Consider the following 18,702-nt stretch of genomic DNA (forward strand, 5'->3'; position numbering starts at 1 on the left):
AGAGAGAGATCCCCACCCCCCAGGACAGAGAGAGAGAGAGAGAGATCCCCACCCCCCCAGGACAGAGAGAGAGAGAGAGATCCCCACCCCCCAGGACAGAGAGAGAGAGAGAGGTCCCCACCCCCGACAGAGAGAGAGAGATCCCCACCCCCCAGGACAGAGAGAGAGTGAGAAATCCCCATCCCCCAGGACAGAGAGAGAGAGAGAGAGAGAGAGAGATCCCCACACCCCCAGGACAGAGAGAGAGAGAGAGCTCTACCCCCCTCCCCCCCAGGACAGAGAAACAGTGAGAGAAAGTACCCTAACCCCCAGAACAGAGAGAGAGAGAGACGCCTGTCCTTAGTGAAGATGTCACTGCGGACACTGCCACTGCTCTTCATTAACCTGGGTGGGGAGATGCTGTACATCTTGGACCAGCGGCTCCGAGCCCAGAACATCCCGAGTGATAAGGCCAAGAAAGGTACCTCACCCAGGGAGAGAAGGGTGTTGGGGAGGACATGCACCCTCTAAACACTGCCCTCATGGGCTTCACACTGACATCTCCTTCCTCCTTCTCAATACCCCTGTCCTTCCTCCATTTCCGCTCCCCCATCTCTCCCCATCCATCTTCTCTCTCCTCATCTTCTCCCCCTCCATCTTCCCCGCCACCATCTTGCTCCCCCGTCTCCCCCCTCCATCTCTACTCCCCCTCCATTGCCCCACCTCCATCTGTCTTCCCCCTCCCCCTCCTCTGTCTGTCTTCCCCCTTCCCTTCCCTCCCCTCCATCTGTCTCCCCCCCACTTCCTGCCATCCGTCTCCCCCTTTACCTTCCTGCCGTCCATCTTTGTTCTGTTTTGCCCCCTCCACTTCTTCCTCACTGTCTTGTTCCCCCCTTCCACTCTCTTATTCTGTAATGTTGGTTGGGTTAAAGTGTTATTTTTAATTAAAGTTGTTTGGACATGTTAGGACACACTTCTGGGACTTGAAGTGAGATCTTGTGGTGCGGGGGGGGGGGGGGGGGGGGGGGGGGGCAAGTGTTAAATCTTGCTGCACTACAAGATCCCCTTGTGTTTCACTTGAGTTATTGTTTGCCAGTTTTTCATTGTTACTATTTAGAGAGGAACTCTGCAGTTTCCTGTGGCTTTATCTATATGCTATTGATTTAGCCAACACAGTATAACTAAGAATTGATTTGCATGTCTTTGTTGTCATTTCATTTGGTAAAATTGGTGTTTTTGCAAGGATTGTGAAAGGATTTGGTAAAGTTGGTGTATTGATCCTCTGTGGTGCTGGTAAAACACAGCAGGTCAGGCAGCATCAGAGGAGCAGGAAAATCAACATTTCGGGCAAAAGCCCTTCATCTGCTGTATTGATTCTCTAACTGCTCAGGATTAGTTGATAGTCGGTAGGCCTGCACCAGTTGGCTTTGGTGTTCATGACCTACAGCAAAAGCATTGTCCAGGGCTTTTGCACTCAATGGCTGGTGACGTTTGCATCTTTGTGGGCATTTGATGAGGGGAAGGCTGACTTCATAAGAATTTCTGCCATTGTCTGTTTTGATTTCTGGCATTTGCAGCTTGCAGTCTCAATGCTGCCACCTCTGAGAGTGGAAATGAGATCAAAGATATTTTACAATAATCACACATTAGCTCTGAATGGTGACCAAAGCAGCAAAAACATCAGTGCTGGGGGTGAGAGGGCAGACAGCTCCATGACTGCGGTGCCTGCAATATGGGAGCCTGCCCTGTTCCTACCCCTCATCGCTGCATTTTTCAGTTTAACCTTTTGAAACCCATGATTATTTTGTAACTGCACCTTCTCCTTGGAGAGTGCCATTCAGGTGGTGAAAGATTTGTGGAGTGGCTGTGTTTGACAGAACGCAGAGTGGTCCTTCCTTTCATCTTGGAATCCTGTAAGAAGAGGGTTTCATTTACTGGCATTTACACACCTTGTCTGGGCTAATTTGTATGGTAGCCTTTTAATTCATATTTCTGTCTCTGGTGGCTGCACAGTACAAAAACGTAAGGAATTGGTCATTTGACTCTCTAAGCCCCCTTGCTATTCAGTAAAATAAAGAAAGATCATCCACTTGCTTCCCTTAGTACCAAAGAAATCTGTCAATCTCTATTCTAAATAGAATGAATAGCTGAGCATCCACAGCTGTCTGTGGTAGAGAATTTCAAACCTTCACAATCCTTTGAATGAAAAAATGTCTAGTTTGAGCCCTAAACTGACTCACTATTCCCGTGAATTGACTCTTTGGTTTTATGCTGTACATAGCCAGGAGAAGATCCTCCAGATCTTTGTCAAGCCCCTTAGGAATTTGATGTAACTTACCTCTTATTATTCTAAACTCCACTAGTGTAGGTGAAAGTGAGGACTGCAGATGCTTGAGATTAGAGCCGAGAGTGTGGCACTGGAAAAGCACAGCAGGTCAGGCAGCATCTGAGGAGCAGGAGAGTCAATGTTTTGGTGAAGGGCTTTTGCCCAAAACATCAACTCTCCTGCACCTTGGATGCTACCTGACCTGCTGTACTTTTCCAGCACTACACTCTCGACTCCACTAGTATAGGCCTGATCCACTCAGTGTCTTCTAATGGGCAATGCCCACATCTTGGCTATCACTCAAAGAGACCCCTTTTGTTGTACTTCGTCTAAAATAATATCATCCTTACGTAAGGAGAGCAAAACATGTCACAATATTCCATGTGATTTTCACCAAGGTCTGTATATTTTTAAGAAGATTTAGTTTCTCATAGACTGCACTCCTCTATACTGGGCTAACGAGATAGCTCTGAAAGCCAATATTATCCTGTTTGACTGTTTATCCTACTGAATTGATTAACAAATTTCTCCATATTACATTGTGCCTGCCAAGTTTTGTCCATTTACTTAATGGTATATGACAGTGACATCAGGTTAGTTCAATATGGTAAAGTTGTGAAATGAACCACCTTGCCTCATGTCGAAATCAAATTTAAAATAAAAACAGTAAGTGCTACAGAAACTCAGCAAGTCTGGCAGCATCTGTGAAGAGAGACAGAGTTAAAGTTTCATGTCTAAAATGACTTGTCTTTGCTTTTATTTCCTGATGTATTCACTGAGTTGGAATGTTATTTGTTGGTTTTTCCTCTTCTTGCCTTTCTTCTAAGTTTTTGATTCATGTTGTGGAAATAGCAGTGCTGGTCATCAAATATGGTCCATGGGGGCAAATCAACTTTCTGTTCTCCCCTGCCTCAGAACAAGGCATAATAGAAGATAAATGTGACAAATGATAGATTGATCCAATCCTTTAAACCTCTGCACCTCCCTCTCCCCATTTAAGATGTTCACTGAAGTTTATCGCTATGACTAAGCACCATATCTGTGTCAATTGTTTTCTGATGATACTTCTGTGTAGCACCTTGGAATGTTCTACTATGTCAAAGATGCTTTATAAATGCAAGTTATTATTCTGTACAGAGGATTTCATTGAACAGTGCAGGAATAGGCCATTTGGCCCAACGTTGCTGTGCTCCTTGACAGTCTGTTCCTATTCTGCCTTCCTCCTTTGCATATATTTCCTTCTCATAGGGTCACAGAGATATACAGCATGGAAACAGACCCTTCGGTCCAACTCATCCATGCCAACCAGATACCCTAAATGAACCTAGTCCCATTGGACAGTATTTGGCCCATGTCCCTCCAAACCCTTCCTATTCATACACCCGTCCAGATGCCTTTTAAATGTTATAATTGTACCAGCCTTTACTACTTCCTCTGGCAGCTCATTCCATACACACACCACCCTCTCTATGAAAAAGTTGACCCTTAGGTCCCTTTAAAATCTTTCTCCTCTCACCTTAAACCTTTTGGACTCTCCTACTCTGGACGAAATACCTTGTCTATTTACCCTCATGATTTTATAAACCTCAATAAGGTCAACCCTGTTGCGCCTGCCACACAGCGTTTAACTTTTATGTCGAGCAAAAAAAACTGTGAGTCTACTCAATAATAATAAATAATAATATTAATTTATTTGACATGATTAATACTATCACAACAAAATACACTATAAAGTAACAATGTACACTGCAAATCTATCTTGTCCTTTAACTTAACTCTGGATGATCATATACCACCACAGGAGATCTTGGCCTTGATCCACGTGGCGATGATTGTCTGGTCTTCTCCTGCTGGTCTCAGGGGCGTCTTCTCCACTCGGTGGTTTGTCTTGAGTTACTGACCTGAGTGTGGTTTTGTGGTGATTCTTGTACCTGAGAGTCTTTGCGCCCTTTCGGGAAGACCTTTACCATTCACCAGAGGATCGATTGGGCTCAATCACCCTGATTGATCAGACCCAACCAGGTGTTGGCATGTTAATGGCAGGGTGGTCCTTTGGCATTCATTCTTGGAGATGCTGGGCCTACGCAGCCTCCTCCAAATAAGGGTGTGAGGCGGTCCCGGGTCTGATACACACCCTGATGTTTCCAATTGCCCTGAAGATGATATTGTTTTGACTCTATTCAAACCTAAATTTGGATGTGTATTGTCGTGTCTGCAGCTACCAGGTTGATTGCAAACTGCCTATTGGTAACTGCTGGATCAGTGGTGCTGGAAGAGCACAGCAGTTCAGGCAGCATCCAACGAGCAGCGAAATCGAAGTTTCGGGCAAAAGCCCTTCATCAGGAATAAAGGCAGTGAGCCTGAAGCGTGGAGAGATAAGCTAGGGGAGGGTGGGGGTGGGGAGAGAGTAGCATAGAGTACAATGGGTGAGTGGGGGAGGAGATGAAGGTGATAGGTCAGGGAGGAGAGGGTGGAGTGGATAGGTGGAAAAGGAGCTAGGCAGGTCGGACAAGTCCGGACAAGTCATGGGGACAGTGCTGAGCTGGAAGTTTGAAACTAGGATGAGGTGGGGGAAGGGGAAATGAGGAAGCTGTTGAAGTCCACATTGATGCCCTGGGGTTGAAGTGTTCCGAGGCGAAAGATGAGGCGTTCTTTCTCCAGGCGTCTGGTGGTGAGGGAGCGGCGGTGAAGGAGGCCCAGGACCTCCATGTCCTTGGCAGAGTGGGAGGGGGAGTTGAAATGTTGGGCCATGGGGTGGTGTGGTTGATTGGTGCGGGTGTCTCGAAGATGTTCCCTAAAGCGCTCCGCTAGGAGGCGCCCAGTCTCCCCAATGTAGAGGAGACCGCATCGGGAGCAACGGATACAATAAATGCTATTAGTGGATGTGCAGGTAAAACTTTGATGGATGTGGAAGGCTCCTTTAGGGCCAGCCTATCTGGATTGTTTAGTATGTTCATTAGCACAGTCACTTTGGTCAAGGCTTGCCTCAGTTTCCCAGCATGCCTTGGTCATTGTCCAATCTTTGTAAATCCATCATAAATTCATTGTTTTGAGCAGCCCATCTGGCCACAGTTCCTCATGATCCTGAATGCGAAGTACGATGGATTACATAATCAGAGAACGATTTCCATGTGATGACTACATGATCATCCAGGCTCAAGCAAACCACAACACACACTAAAGCAGCTAAACTCTGATGGATAACCTGGGAGATTAAAATAAAAATAGAAACAATACAGAAAACAAAATCATATTGAAAATCAAACAGTATAATACTGTAAAATACAAACAACATCATAGCAAACTACATTTAAATGGAATTTAAAAATATACTCGTACTTAATGGCTGACCAAGCAAATGTAGTAAATTAACAAAATAAACATTGGAGAAATAAACAAATACAAAAAAAATCATAACGAGAAAAAATATTCATAACGGAAATCGATCAAACATCGTAAACGCAGAGAATATTTTATACAAACAATAGGATAACTGATATTTACTAGGTTAACAAATATTTATCCCCGGTTGTGCTGTGTTTCGTATGTGTGTTCCAGATGATGATGACAATCCCAATGAGGTATATTTCATGCGGTGATGGTTGTCCTGGGAAGAGATCAAGGTTGTTTCTGTTGTTATCCTTGTCTAATATCTGAATAGTTTTGAACAGATGTAATGCTTATGCCCTAACTGTTCCCCACTTTTTTTTTCAAAAACAAAACAAATTAACAAAAAGGAATGTGAACCTCATGTGAAATGTTAAGTTGGGTATTTAGAGGCCTGGTAGGCTCCAACCTTGATTTCTAGTGGTAGGGGGAGGGTGGTTTAAACGACCTGACCATGAAGTTGTCAGGAAAGACTGAAATGAGGTGGTCAACATGACCAATGACTTAAATGTAAGTGAAGACGGAAATGATGGTAGTCATGACCAATAGAGTCACAGAGATGTACAGCACAGAAACAGACCCTTTGGTCCAACTCATCCATGCTGACCAGATAACCTAACTAATCTAGTCCCATTTGCCAGCACCCGGCCCGTATCCCTCCAAACCCTTCCTATTCACATACCCATCCCGATGCATTTTAATTGCTGCAGTTGTACCAGCCTACACTACTTCCTCTGGCAGCTCATTCCATACACGCACCATCCTCTGCCTGAAAACGTTGCCCCTTAGGTCTCTTTTATATCTTTACCCTCTCACCCTAAACCTATGTGCTCTAGTTCTGGACTCTCTCCACCACCCTCCCGTGATTTTATAAACCTCTATACGACCACTCCTCAGCCTCTGACGCTGGGGAAAACAACCCCAGCCGATTCCACCTCTCCCTATAGTTCAAATCCTCCAACCCTGGCAATATTTTTGTAAATTCTTTCTGAACCCTTTCAAATTTCACAACATCCTTCCAATAGAAAGGAGACCAGTATTGCACGTCTTATTCTCTGGGAAGCCAGGGGGGAGATAGTGGAGCCTTTGGCTTTGATCTTTGAGTCGTCATTGTCGACAGGTTAGTACCAGAGGACTGGAGGATTGAAAATGTTGTACTCTTGTTCAAGAAGGGCAATAGAGATAACCCAGATAATTATCGACCAGTGAACCTTATGTCTGTTGTAGGAAAGGTTTTGGAAAGGATTGTAAGCGATAGGATTTATAATCATCTAGCAAGCAACAGTTTGATTGGAGAGAGTCAATATGGTTTCGTCAAGGGCAGGTCGTGTCTCACAGACCTCAGTGAGTTTTTTGAGAAGGTGACCAAGCATGTGGCTGAGGGTAGGGCAGTTAATGTGGTGTACGTGGACTTCAGTGAAGCCTTTGATAAGGTTCCACATGGTCGGCTTTTGGAGAAGATGCGGAGGCATGGGATTGAGGGTGATTTAGCAGTTTGGATTAGAAACTGGCTTTCTGTAAGAAGGCAGTGAGCGGTGGTTGATGGAAATATTCAACCTGGAGTCCAGTTACTAGTGGTGTGTCACAAGGATCTGTTTTGGGACCACTGCTGTTTGTCATTTTTATTAATGACTTGGATGCAGGCATTGGTAGATGGGTTAGTAAGTTTGCAGATGACAGTAAAGTTGGTGGAGTAGTGGACAGTGTGGAAGAATGTTACAGGTTGCAGGGGGACTTGGGTAAACTGCAGAATAGGGCTGAGAGATGGCAAATGGAGTTAAATGTGAGGTGATTCACTTTGGGAAGAATAACAGGAAAGCAAAATACTGGGTCAATGGAAAGATTCTTGGTAGTTTGAATGTGTAGAGGGATTTTGGTGTCCATGAACATAGATCCCTGAAAGTTGCCACCCAGGTTGATAGTGCTGTTAAGAAGGCGTACGGCGTGTTAGATTTTATTGGTAGAGGGATTGAGTTCCGGAGCCATAATGTCATGCTGCAACTATACAAAATGCTAGTGTGGCCGCACATGGAATATTGTGTACAGTTCTGGTTGCCCCGTTACAGGAATGTTGTGGAAGCATTGGAAAAGGTGCAGAGGAGATTTACCAGGATATTGCCAGGTCTGGAGAGAAGGTCTTATGAGGAAAGGCAGAGGGACTTCTATTCTCATTGGAAATAAGAAGGCTAAGAGGGATTTAATAGAGACATATAAGATGATCAGAGGATTAGATAGGGTGGACAGTGAGACTCTTTCCTAGGGTGATGATGTTGGCTTGTTTGTACAAGGGGGGCATAGCTGCAAATTGAGGGATGATAGATTTCAGACAGATGTCAGAGGCAGGTTCTTTACACAGAGAGTGGTAAGGGCATGGAATGCCCTGCCTGCCAATGTAGTTAACTCAGCACATTAGTGGCATTTAAACAGTCCTTGGATAAGTACATGGATGATGATGGGATAGTGTAGGGGGATGGGCTGAGATTAGTTCACAGGTCACGCAACATTGATGTCCGAAGAGCCTGTTCTGCGCTGTATTGTTCTATGTAATATTACAAAAGTGGCCTAATCAATGTCCTCAACAGCTGCAACATGACCTCCCAACTTCGAAACTCATTATTCTGACCAGTAAAGGAAAGCATACCAAGCGCCTTCTTCAATATCCTATCTATCTGTGACTCCACTTTCAAGGAGTTATGAACATGCACTCCAAGGTGTCTCTGTTCAGCAACACTCCGTGGGACCTTACCATTAAGTGTATAAGTCCTGCTCTGATTTGCTTTTCCAAAATCCAGCACTTCACATTTATCTGAATTAAACTCCATCTGCCGCACCTCAGCCCATTTCCCCATCTGATCAAGATCCTGTTGTAATCTGAGGTAACCTTCTTCGCTGTCCACTACACCTTCAATTTTGGTGTCATCTGCAAACTTACTAACTATACCTCCTATGTTCATATCCAAATCATTTACATAAATGACAAAAAAACAGGCCAGGAAAACTTTTCCAGTCGGGTTATGAAACCCTTGAGATAGGCAAGTCCAGCTATACTGTTGTTCTTGGAAGGTAAATGCTAATTTGTACTGGCAAGACCAATTTAAGTGTTTGGACCAGAAGCCATTACTGATATCAAGTACTGTGAAGTATTTCGCTTGTGGGGCTTGTTTCGTTATTGTGTTGGAGCTGGTGGCTACTGTTGGTGTAGTGAGAGGGGTGACTTTATTAAGTTCTCGATAATTGATGGTTAAACGCCATGAACCATCTGGTTTCCTGACCGGCCAAACTGGAGTATTATCACTGGAGGCTACAGGTCGCAGCACTCCTTGCTGTAACAGACCTTGTTAATCACCTTAGCCACCTCCAACTCTGCCTCTCTGGGGAAACCGTATTGTCTTTGGATTTTTGGTCATGCCCCTCAATTATCACCTCTCCCTGGATATGCCTGCAGTCATGCTTATGCTGGGCAAATACATGTTTGTGTTTCACAATCACCTCTCGCATAGCTAGATCTTTGGTTACTGTCAGGGGATTAAACCAAAATTCTGCAATTGTGTTGATTCGACTAGCCTGCTGAAATGATGGGTGGGACATTGCTAACTGGAGACAGTTGCCATATGCAGGTTTCACTGGATCAAAAGTAAGATTGTCCCTCGTCCTGTAATCAATGCCATGGATGTGTTCTGCACCTGGGAGAAGGTTGACTAAAATAGCAGGGTACTGGCATGTAATGTTGCCCAGTTTAAATTCTATCGGTTCTGTTTTGTGCCCTTCCTGTATGTGGCCAATAAACCAACTTAAAACAATCGTCCCTGTGGTCCACCAGGGTAGATTATTAAATCGCGAGGTGTTCAGGGTTGTGCGGGAACCTCTGGATTCCCAAAGGAATTCGACAGGTTGGCCTTCTACCTTGCCATTGACTAGTGGTCTACCTACATTCCCCCACTTGGTATTGCAGACCCATATTAGAGAGGTAGAAGCCTGACACTGTCATGCGGATGTCTAATAGGTTGGGAGTGGGGTGTACGTGGGGTTGGCTCGTGTCCACGACATGGACTGGAACCTGCCGGTTTGGGCCTTCTAATATGAATGGTGACTCCTTCTATCACCTCTTGGTCCCGCTGCGGTCAGTGGTCCCTGTGGCTGTGAGTGCAGACGCACTTGGTCTGAACATTCTCGTGCAGTGTCCTGTGCGCCTGCAGTGGTAGCACCACACTGGCTGCCACTTGTTCTCCTGTTGTGCCCCTCTACTTCTCCCTGTGGCTGTGTAAGGTGGAACTGGGTTCCCTTCATAAGAGCTCCCCCCTCTTCCTTCATTCCTCCACACGAGACCCTGATTGGAGGTTTAGAAAGGAAGCATTTACCCTCCTTTCTCTGCTTTACTTCTGTTTAATTCATGGGCTTCTTTCTCCCATATATGGGTCATTCTCCGCAGAATCCATGCCTCATCCATGGCTTGGCTGTATGGGACCGAAATTATACATGCCTTCCTGCTCTCTTCGGTGGTATGATAAACTAAAGTTCTGGCCCACACTGCTGAACCAGGCTCGGATAACTGACCCCTATCTAAATCTCCGTAGACTCCTGTAAAGTGCATCCATAAGCGACTGGTAAAGACAGTCGGGTGTTTCCCCTTCTTTTGTCTTTATTTGTTTAACCCATCTATGGGGTCTCCCTTATTGTGCCCAATTGCTATTATGATCACCTTTTTTGTGTTGGCAAGGGTTCTGTCTCCTATATTTAGTGGGCCTGGGATCACGAACTGCACTGACTGGCTTACACACATTACAGTGAGTTTTACTTCCTCTGTCTCATCTAATCCATGTAAAACCGTCTGCTGCCTGACCCTTTCAAAGAACATTAACGGATCAGCTGGTGGTTCAAATGCAGGAATCTTTTTCCCTGATCTCTGCTGACTGCGCCACTGTAAATGGGGTGGTCTATGTGATCGCTGGGGCTTTGATATCCCCAACCTGTCTCTCAGTAGTGATCGGATTGATCGTGACAGTGGTTGTCCCAAGGGTCACTGAAGGAATTGACTCTTCTGGAAAGGGTGGTGGTGGACCCCAATCCTCCGTGCACATGGCATACTGGTGTGTGTCTTCCCTGAGCTCATCCCAGTCCTTCTCCTTCCTCTTTAACCTTTCCACATGTGCAAATTATTCTGTTGCGGATTGAGAGCTGAGCTTTTAAATTTCTCCATCTCCTGCAGGTACTTGCTATGGTTTGTGGCTACCTGTTTCTTTTCCCCATGTGTCTGGTGCAGTACTTTGACTGCAGCTTGCAAATCTGCACAGTTGTTTCTCAATTACCTTGCTTTGTTCTCAGTGGACTCTTTCTCTGACACTGTGCACTGGGTATCTTGGTATGGTTTTTCACTCTGGGTTTGGAATTGCTTTATGGGGAATAGGTTTGCTTGATTTCTGTGATCCTGAGCTGCATTTTTCAGCTTTAAATCTGTTATTTCCTTTTCACGTCTTGTAATTCCTGACAAACGGTTTTAATTCCTGCTCTGTCCCTAATAATTGTCCTAGACAGCACATTATTGCTGTGATCTTCTCAAGTTTGGAAGTCCACTTTCCTTGAGTTCATAGAGATGTACAGCATGGAAACAGACCCTTCGGTCCAACTCATCCATGCTGGCCAGATATCCCAACCCAATCTAGTCCCACCTGCCTGCACCCGGCCCATGTCCGTCCAAACCCTTTCTAACTAACTGTACCTCTTATGCTCACATCCAAATCATTTATATAAATACCGAAATGTAGTGGACCCAGCATAGTTCCCCTAAAGTCATCCCAGTATTTCTGTCTGAGGGATCCTGGGCCTGTTTCATCATTGCAACAAAATTCTGCCCATATGGGCCATTTTTCCTTACTAATATACTGCCTCAGTTTTGTTTCCCATGTGGGACAATCCTCTTCTCCAACGCCTTTCTCATCCATTTCCAATTAAACTGCGAGGTATTGAGGATAGATCAGATTGAGGGTATGGCTTTCGCTATGCTCCAGTCCTAATCCCACCAGGTTTCTACCGACTTTCAGTGTTTTACCTTACCTATCCCACTCAGACACACAAAGGAAAGTCATTTGCTGGATCAGGAGTAAACACCTGTTGATGTTATCTTTAAAGAACAGCTCAGTTTAGACCTTTCTATTCCCTTTGATTTATTTGAATTCCTGGCCTTCGGGTGGGACAGCTGTCCCCTTAACAACCGGCTCAGGCAAAATCTCAAAGAATTAGGTTCCATGGGCTTCGATTCCGGAGTGATAAAGTCACTTCTTATCGAGGTCCCATCTATGTCATCAGTTTGTTGCACCTGCCACTCTGTTTATCTCTTGTATCAAGCAAAAGTACTGTGAGTGAACTCAATAATAATAAACAATAATATTCACTTATTTGACACCATTAATACTATCACAACAAAATATGCTATAAATTAACAATTTACACTACAAATCTATTTTGAGCTTAACTCTGGATGATCATACACCACCACATGAGATCTTGGCCTTGATCCAGATGGCGATGATCGTCTGGTCTTCTCCTCTTGATGGTTGGTCTTGAGTTACTGTCCTGAGCGTGGTTTTATGGTGATTCTTGTAACTGAGAGTCTTTGCGCCCTTTTGGATCACCATTTGATTGATCGGGCTCAATCATCCTGATTGATCAGACCCAACCAGGCTTTAGTATGTTAATGGCAGGGTGGTCCTTTGGCATCCATTCCTGGAGGTGCTGGGTCTGCGCAGACTCCTCCAAAATAAGGGTGTGAGGCGGTCCCGGGTCTGGTATACTCCCCGATGTTTCCAATCGCCCTGAAGATGATATTGCGTTGACTCTATTCAAACCTAAATTTGGGTGTGTATTGTCGTGTCTGCAGCTACCAGGTTGGTTGCAAACTGTCTATTGGTAGCTGCAGCCTGTCTGGATTCTGCAGCATGTTTATTAGCACAGTTAATTTGGTCAAGGCTTGCCTTAGTTTCCCAGCATGCCATCATCAATGTCCAATTTTTGTAAATACATCATAAATTCATCATTTTGAACAGCCTGTCTGGCCACACCCCTCAGCCTCTGGCGCTCCAGGGAAAATAGCACCAGCCTATTCAGCTTCTCCCAGTAGCTCAAACCCTCCAACCCTGGCAACATCCTTGTAAATATTATCTGAACCCTTTCAAGTTTCACAACATCTTTCCTATTGCAGGGAGACCAGAATTGCGTGCAGTATTCCAAAGGTGACCTAACCATTGTCCTGCACAGCCGCAACATGGCCTCCCAATTCCTGTACTCAATGCACTGACCAATAAGGGCAAGCATACCAAGCACATTCTTCACTATCCTATCTACCTGGGATTCCACTTTCAAGGAGCTATGAACCTGCACTCCAAGGTCTCTTTGTTAAGCAACACGCCCCCGGACCTTACCATTAAGTGTATAATTCCTGATCTAGTTTGCCTTTCCAAGATACAGCACCTCACATTTATCTAAATTAAACTCCATCTGCCACTCCTCGGTTCATTGGCCCATATGATCAAGACCCCGTTGTACTCTGAGCTAACCGTCTTCGCTGTCCACTACACCTCCAATTTTGGTGTCATCTGCAAACTTATTAACCATACCTCCTGTGTTCACATCCAAATCACTTTTATATAGATGATGAAAAGCTGTGGACCCAGCACCGATCATTGTGGCACACTGCTGATCGCAGGCCTCCAGACTGACAAGCAGCCCTCCATCACCACTGTCTGTCTTCCAACTTTGAGCCAATTCTGTATTCAGATAGCTAGTTCTCCATGTAATCTAACCTTGCTCGCCAGTGTCACGTGAGCAACCTTGTCGAATGCCTCATTAAGGTCCATATAGATCACTTCCACTGCTCTGCACTCATCAATCCTCTTTGTTACTTCTTCAAAAACTCAATCAAGTTTGTGAGACACTATTTCCCACACATAAAGCCATTTTGATATCCCTAATCAGACCTTGCCTTTGCAAATACATGTAAATCCTATCCCTCAGGATTCCCTCCAACAACTTGCCCGCCACCAATGTCAGGCTCACTGGTCTATAGTTCCCTGGCTTTTGCTTACTACCCTTCTCCTTCCCATTGAAAGCATGTGAACTATTTGATTAGATTCTTTGATTAGATTCTCTACAGTGTGGAAACAGGCCCTTTGGCCCAACAAGTCCACACCAACCCTCCGAAGAGCAACCCACCCGGACACATTCCCCTACAATTACCCCTGACTAATGCAACGGGCAATTTAGCCTGGCCAATTCACCTAACCTGCACATCTTTGTACTGTGGGAGGAAACCAGAGCACCTGGAGGAAACCCACGCAGACACGGGGAGAATGTGCAAACTCCACACAGACAGTTACCTGAGGTGGGAATTGAACCCGGTAACAGTGCTAACGACTGAGCCACGTGTGCCGCCCCAATCATTGCCTGTGGTTGTGAGGTCTACATTAGAACCACTCTTCAAATTTTCAAAAATCTTTTATCCCCCTATGGGATTTATTGACAACTCTCTTTTGTTTATTGTCCCTCGTCTTGGACTCTATTCCAAGTGGAAACATTTTTTTCTATGTTGTTCTTATCTAATCTATTGCTAATTTTAAATAAAAAAATACTGGTTACATTTTTTTGTGATAAATGTATTCTCTCATTTTTTGGTACCTTGACGTTAAATCAGCTTTGCACTTTCTTCAGTGCCCCTGAGTCTATTAAAAGAAACAAAAGCAGTGCACTATGTAATAGGTGCAGCCTGACCAGTGCCCCATAAAATAAGCAGAATGACAACACTAATTTTGATTTTTTTATATCCTAAGTTGTTTAATGCCACCTCTGAACAGATTGATTAGGAAATATCTACCCGCAGAAACAAATCCAAATGATTTGTTTTCATTTTAATTCCTTTGCTGACCGGTGATGTTACTTTTAATGTTATGTTCATCTGGTTCTTCATGCTTCTTTTATATCAATTCAATTTCTTACTTTTGAAAAAGTGAAGTGTTTTCTGTTTGTCCTACCAAAGTGTATCACTTCATATTTATCTCTTATTTTTGAAATAACTTTATATCATTCAATCTAACATCAGCCTTTTGATTTCTTTTCATTCTTGAAGCACATTCAGTGGACTTTGGTGCAATTTGTAATATTGATTGTCCAGAAATTACATCCCTTCCTTTTTTTTAAGCAATGCTGCCACATTGTGTAATTATGATATCGTTCAGTACATTTTAATGTTGTGTTAGTCTTTGACTCCTCCCCATTTAATTGCTTCCAGTATTAGATCAAAATTGAAGCACTTCTAACTAGCGTCATCAACAACTTGCATTTATGTAGCAGCTTTAGAACACAAACATTCCCAAGATTTTTGCACAAAGCCATGCAGGGTATTTAGAAAAGGAGTTTGTAGTATAATTGGAGAGCAAGCCTTTAAGGAAGCTTTTCAAAGTGACAGCTGATATAGTGAGGATTTAGGGTCAAGATGGCAAATTGTAGGCTCAACTAATGATGATGGAATTGAGCAGTATGTGGGGAAAGCCGGATGATAAGCTACAATTTTGGGTGTGTGAATGGAGAAGGTTGGGTAGATTATGTGAGTGAAGATAGTGAAGTATTTGCAAACTGGAATGAGTTCAATAAGTGAGGTTCAGGTTTGCTTGAGCTGGACGGTTGGTGAAGATCAGAGGATTGGAATATTGGATGATTGGGATGGAGAGTGAAATAGGAATTGAACACCAGTGCATCAGCAAAGTGTTGCATACACAGCTCCAATGGTCTGTCCAGATTCCCTTTAGTTTTGGAAGGACGGCATAGAATTGGACTGCTGGTGTTTTTCACAGTTCAAGTTCATTTGACACTGAAATCCCAGGGTTCTGAATTGCTCAATTTGTCTCAGTTCTCTTATGCATGTCCCAAAAAGTTTCTTATGAATCAAAGTGTTTTACAGGCTCAGTAAGATCAATGGAAAGAAGACAGCTTTTTTTTTGAAGGATGAGGTGGGTGAAAGAAAAATAAGTGCCATTCTGTGTTGCAAAAAAACCTTATTTTACATTTATTTCTTCATTAGTAGTGCATGAAATTATTATCATCAGGCTACAGTAGCTTGTAAATAATATAATTATCTTTTTAAAAAGTCATTCACTTTTTTCTTGTGCATCTTGTAGATGAGTGGCCAGAGGCAGACCGACAACAAGGTATTGTACTTTGTTTTGTTTAGCTGCGTAGTTGCATCCTGTGCTGCTCCACCTCAGCTCTCCTTCTAAATAGGTACATAAGATTGTAGAGAGAGTATTAGCCCCTCAGCCCTGGACTTTATTGTTTTGTTTCTTAGAGGAAGAGGGCAGGGCTGATGGTCATGAGAAATCAAATCCTGTTCACTGTTTAGCTTGAAAGTAGAACAGAGATAATGCACTGTTCATGCCAGCGAGCTACTGCACAGGGAAGTCCATAGCCATTCTGTCTGACTCTCAGCAGTCGGGAGATGAGAGCACTTGTGCTTTGGTGAGGTCCCACTTGTCACGAAGTGACAACACTGAGACCCATTGTAATTTCATGCGGCATCACCAGTGTCACCTAGAATAGACTTAAGAGAAACATCATGCCATTCCAGTTGAGAGATTGCATCTTTGGAAGCAGTGCAGGCTTTCTGATGCATGGTACACATGTTGAAAACCAAAATCTGTTATGTTAGCCCAGTGTTAAATTTATATTAGATTCTTTGACATTCTTGATGGAGAACAAGGCTGACTGTGATGTCTGTAAACATAAATTTAAAAATAGAAGTGGATTATAAAACAGTGGGATTTCTGATCCAACTTTGCTATTAAACCCGCAGACAAAATGGGGCATGGTGGTATTATGGTATACTGACCTCTACATCACTGAGGCCAGCGCCAACTCTGACACCTCCTCCTGCTGTCCCCTTGATCATGACCCCACCTCTCATCACCAAACCATCATCTCCCAGATGAGCAACAACCTCATCACCTTGAGAGATCTCCCATCCATTGCCTCCAACTTGATAATTCCCCTGATGAAGGGTTTATGATTCTCCTGCTCCTTGGATGCTGCCTGCCCGTCTGTGCTTTTGCAGCACTACACACTTCAACTCTGATCTCCAGCATCTCCAGTTTCCCAGCCTTTTTTCTATCTCCTACCCAAAATCCACAAACCTGACTACCCTGGTTGATCCATTGTCTCTGCATGCTTCTGCCCCACTGCACTCATCTCCTCTTATCTTGATTCCATTTTTTCCCTTTTGGTCCAGGAACTCCTCACCTATGTTCGGGACACAATCCACACAAAAGGCCTCTGTTTGTTTCTTCCTCTCTCTCAGGTCCAACCAGCCCCCCCTCCACCAACACACATTCACTTGGCAAAACTGGTCCTTGCCCTCAACAATTTTTCCTTTGACTCCTCCTACTTCCTACAAACCAAAGGGATGGCTATGGGCAGCCGCATGGGTTTAAGCTATGCCCACGTCTTTGTAGGATACGTGGAACAGTCCCTCTTCTGCAGCTACACCAGTGCCATCCCTCACTTTTTCCTCTGATGCATCAGTGACTGTATCAGTGCAGCCTTGTGCTCACACAATGAGCTTGAACACTTCATCTACTTCACCCACACCTTCCACCCAAATTCACTTGGACCATCTCTGACACCTCCCTCCTCTTCCTGGACCTCTCCTCCAACTCCAGCAACTAACCCAATACGGACATCTATTTCAAACCCACCGATTTCCACAGTTATTTTGACTACACCTCCTTCCACACCCTGCTCCACCCCCGCGCCCCTACAAAAATTCAGTCTCATACTCCCAATTCCTCCACCTCCGTTGTCTCTGCTCTTAGGATGATGGATTCCTCTCCAGGACATTCCAGATGTTTTTCTATTTCAAGAACAGTAATTTCCCCTCTCCTGTGATTAATAATGCCCTCAACTGCATCTTCTCCATTTCCCGCACCTCTGCCCTCAAACCCCCTCCTCCTAACCACAATAAGGATAGAATCCCCCTGGTCCTCACATTCCGCCCCACCAATCTCCGAATCCAATGCACGATCCTCCGGCATTTTCGCCACCTACAGTCAGACCACACCTCCAAAATGATATTCCTTGACCCACCCCATCTACTTTTTGTAGGGACTGTTCACTCCGTGACTCCCTTTGTTAGGTTCTTTTCCCGAGGTTTCACACACGAGATGCAATTCACGCACACCAACTACTACAAACAGTTAAAGTTTATTAAAGCCTGTACAAGCTAGGTGACCCACTTTGACCCTCTTCACAGGTGTGCAAAGCCGAGTCAAAGAGGCTCCGAACGAAAAAAGCACATCCCCTTTATACAGGTCAGTTGGCAATGCTCACTGATACTCTGGCCACTCCCCCACAGTCCCATATTACCCCAGGATAAATGGTGGAGTGAAATTATCCTTGGAGATAATGCAAATGTAAATACCCTAATCCTGAGGAAACTTTATGCAGACGATTTCCTGACTCGGTGATTCCCCAAGACAATAATGTAGGTTTGATATACCTAGCTTCAGGGGATGGCTATGAAAGCATGGAAGGCACTGAATGATAGCCGGCTAGGTGAATGCAGCATTCTTTGCTGCTTCTGCTCCCGCTCTGCTGTTAAATGTAACAAAGCCAACTGGCTGTCTTGATGTTAGCTTGATCAGTGAACCTTCATATCCCTTAAATGATCAAAAGGTAAAGCCCCCCACCGTTTAATGTTTGTAGGAAGGCCATTGACGATAAGCATACCGACCTCCTCTTCACTGTTGTTAGCTTCTTCACTTTTCATACTCATGACTGAGGAGCAGATTGTATCTGTTGGATCAGGTTGTGGAGGGCTGAACGGTGGTCCAAAGGCATGCTTTACCTGTGAATGGAGAAACTCGAGAGACAATGTTAGCTGCTGAAAGTAGCTTTGCATTTTTTCCCTCAATGCTTCCTTGCCAAGATGGATATCAGTATGAAGACAATCACACATTTAATTACGCTAAATTGTG

General features: G+C 44.3%; 1 protein-coding gene across 1 annotated transcript in view; it reads left to right on the forward strand.

The window, feature by feature from the left end:
* Positions 1 to 243: 243 nt before the first annotated feature.
* Positions 244 to 18,702, forward strand: part of oscp1b (organic solute carrier partner 1b) — a 78,730-nt gene continuing 60,271 nt past the window's right edge. Inside the window, exon 1 of the mRNA XM_087977019.1 lies at positions 244 to 460. Within this exon, the coding sequence (XP_087833145.1) occupies positions 349 to 460 (112 nt within the window). The 5' untranslated portion in view covers positions 244 to 348. The remainder of the gene's footprint in view (positions 461 to 18,702) is intronic.

The sequence above is a fragment of the Chiloscyllium plagiosum genome, unplaced genomic scaffold (genome assembly GCF_037043375.1).
Source record: "Chiloscyllium plagiosum isolate Xiang-an unplaced genomic scaffold, Cpla_swu_hap1 HiC_scaffold_30, whole genome shotgun sequence".
In the NCBI taxonomy this organism is placed as follows: Eukaryota; Metazoa; Chordata; class Chondrichthyes; order Orectolobiformes; family Hemiscylliidae; genus Chiloscyllium; species Chiloscyllium plagiosum.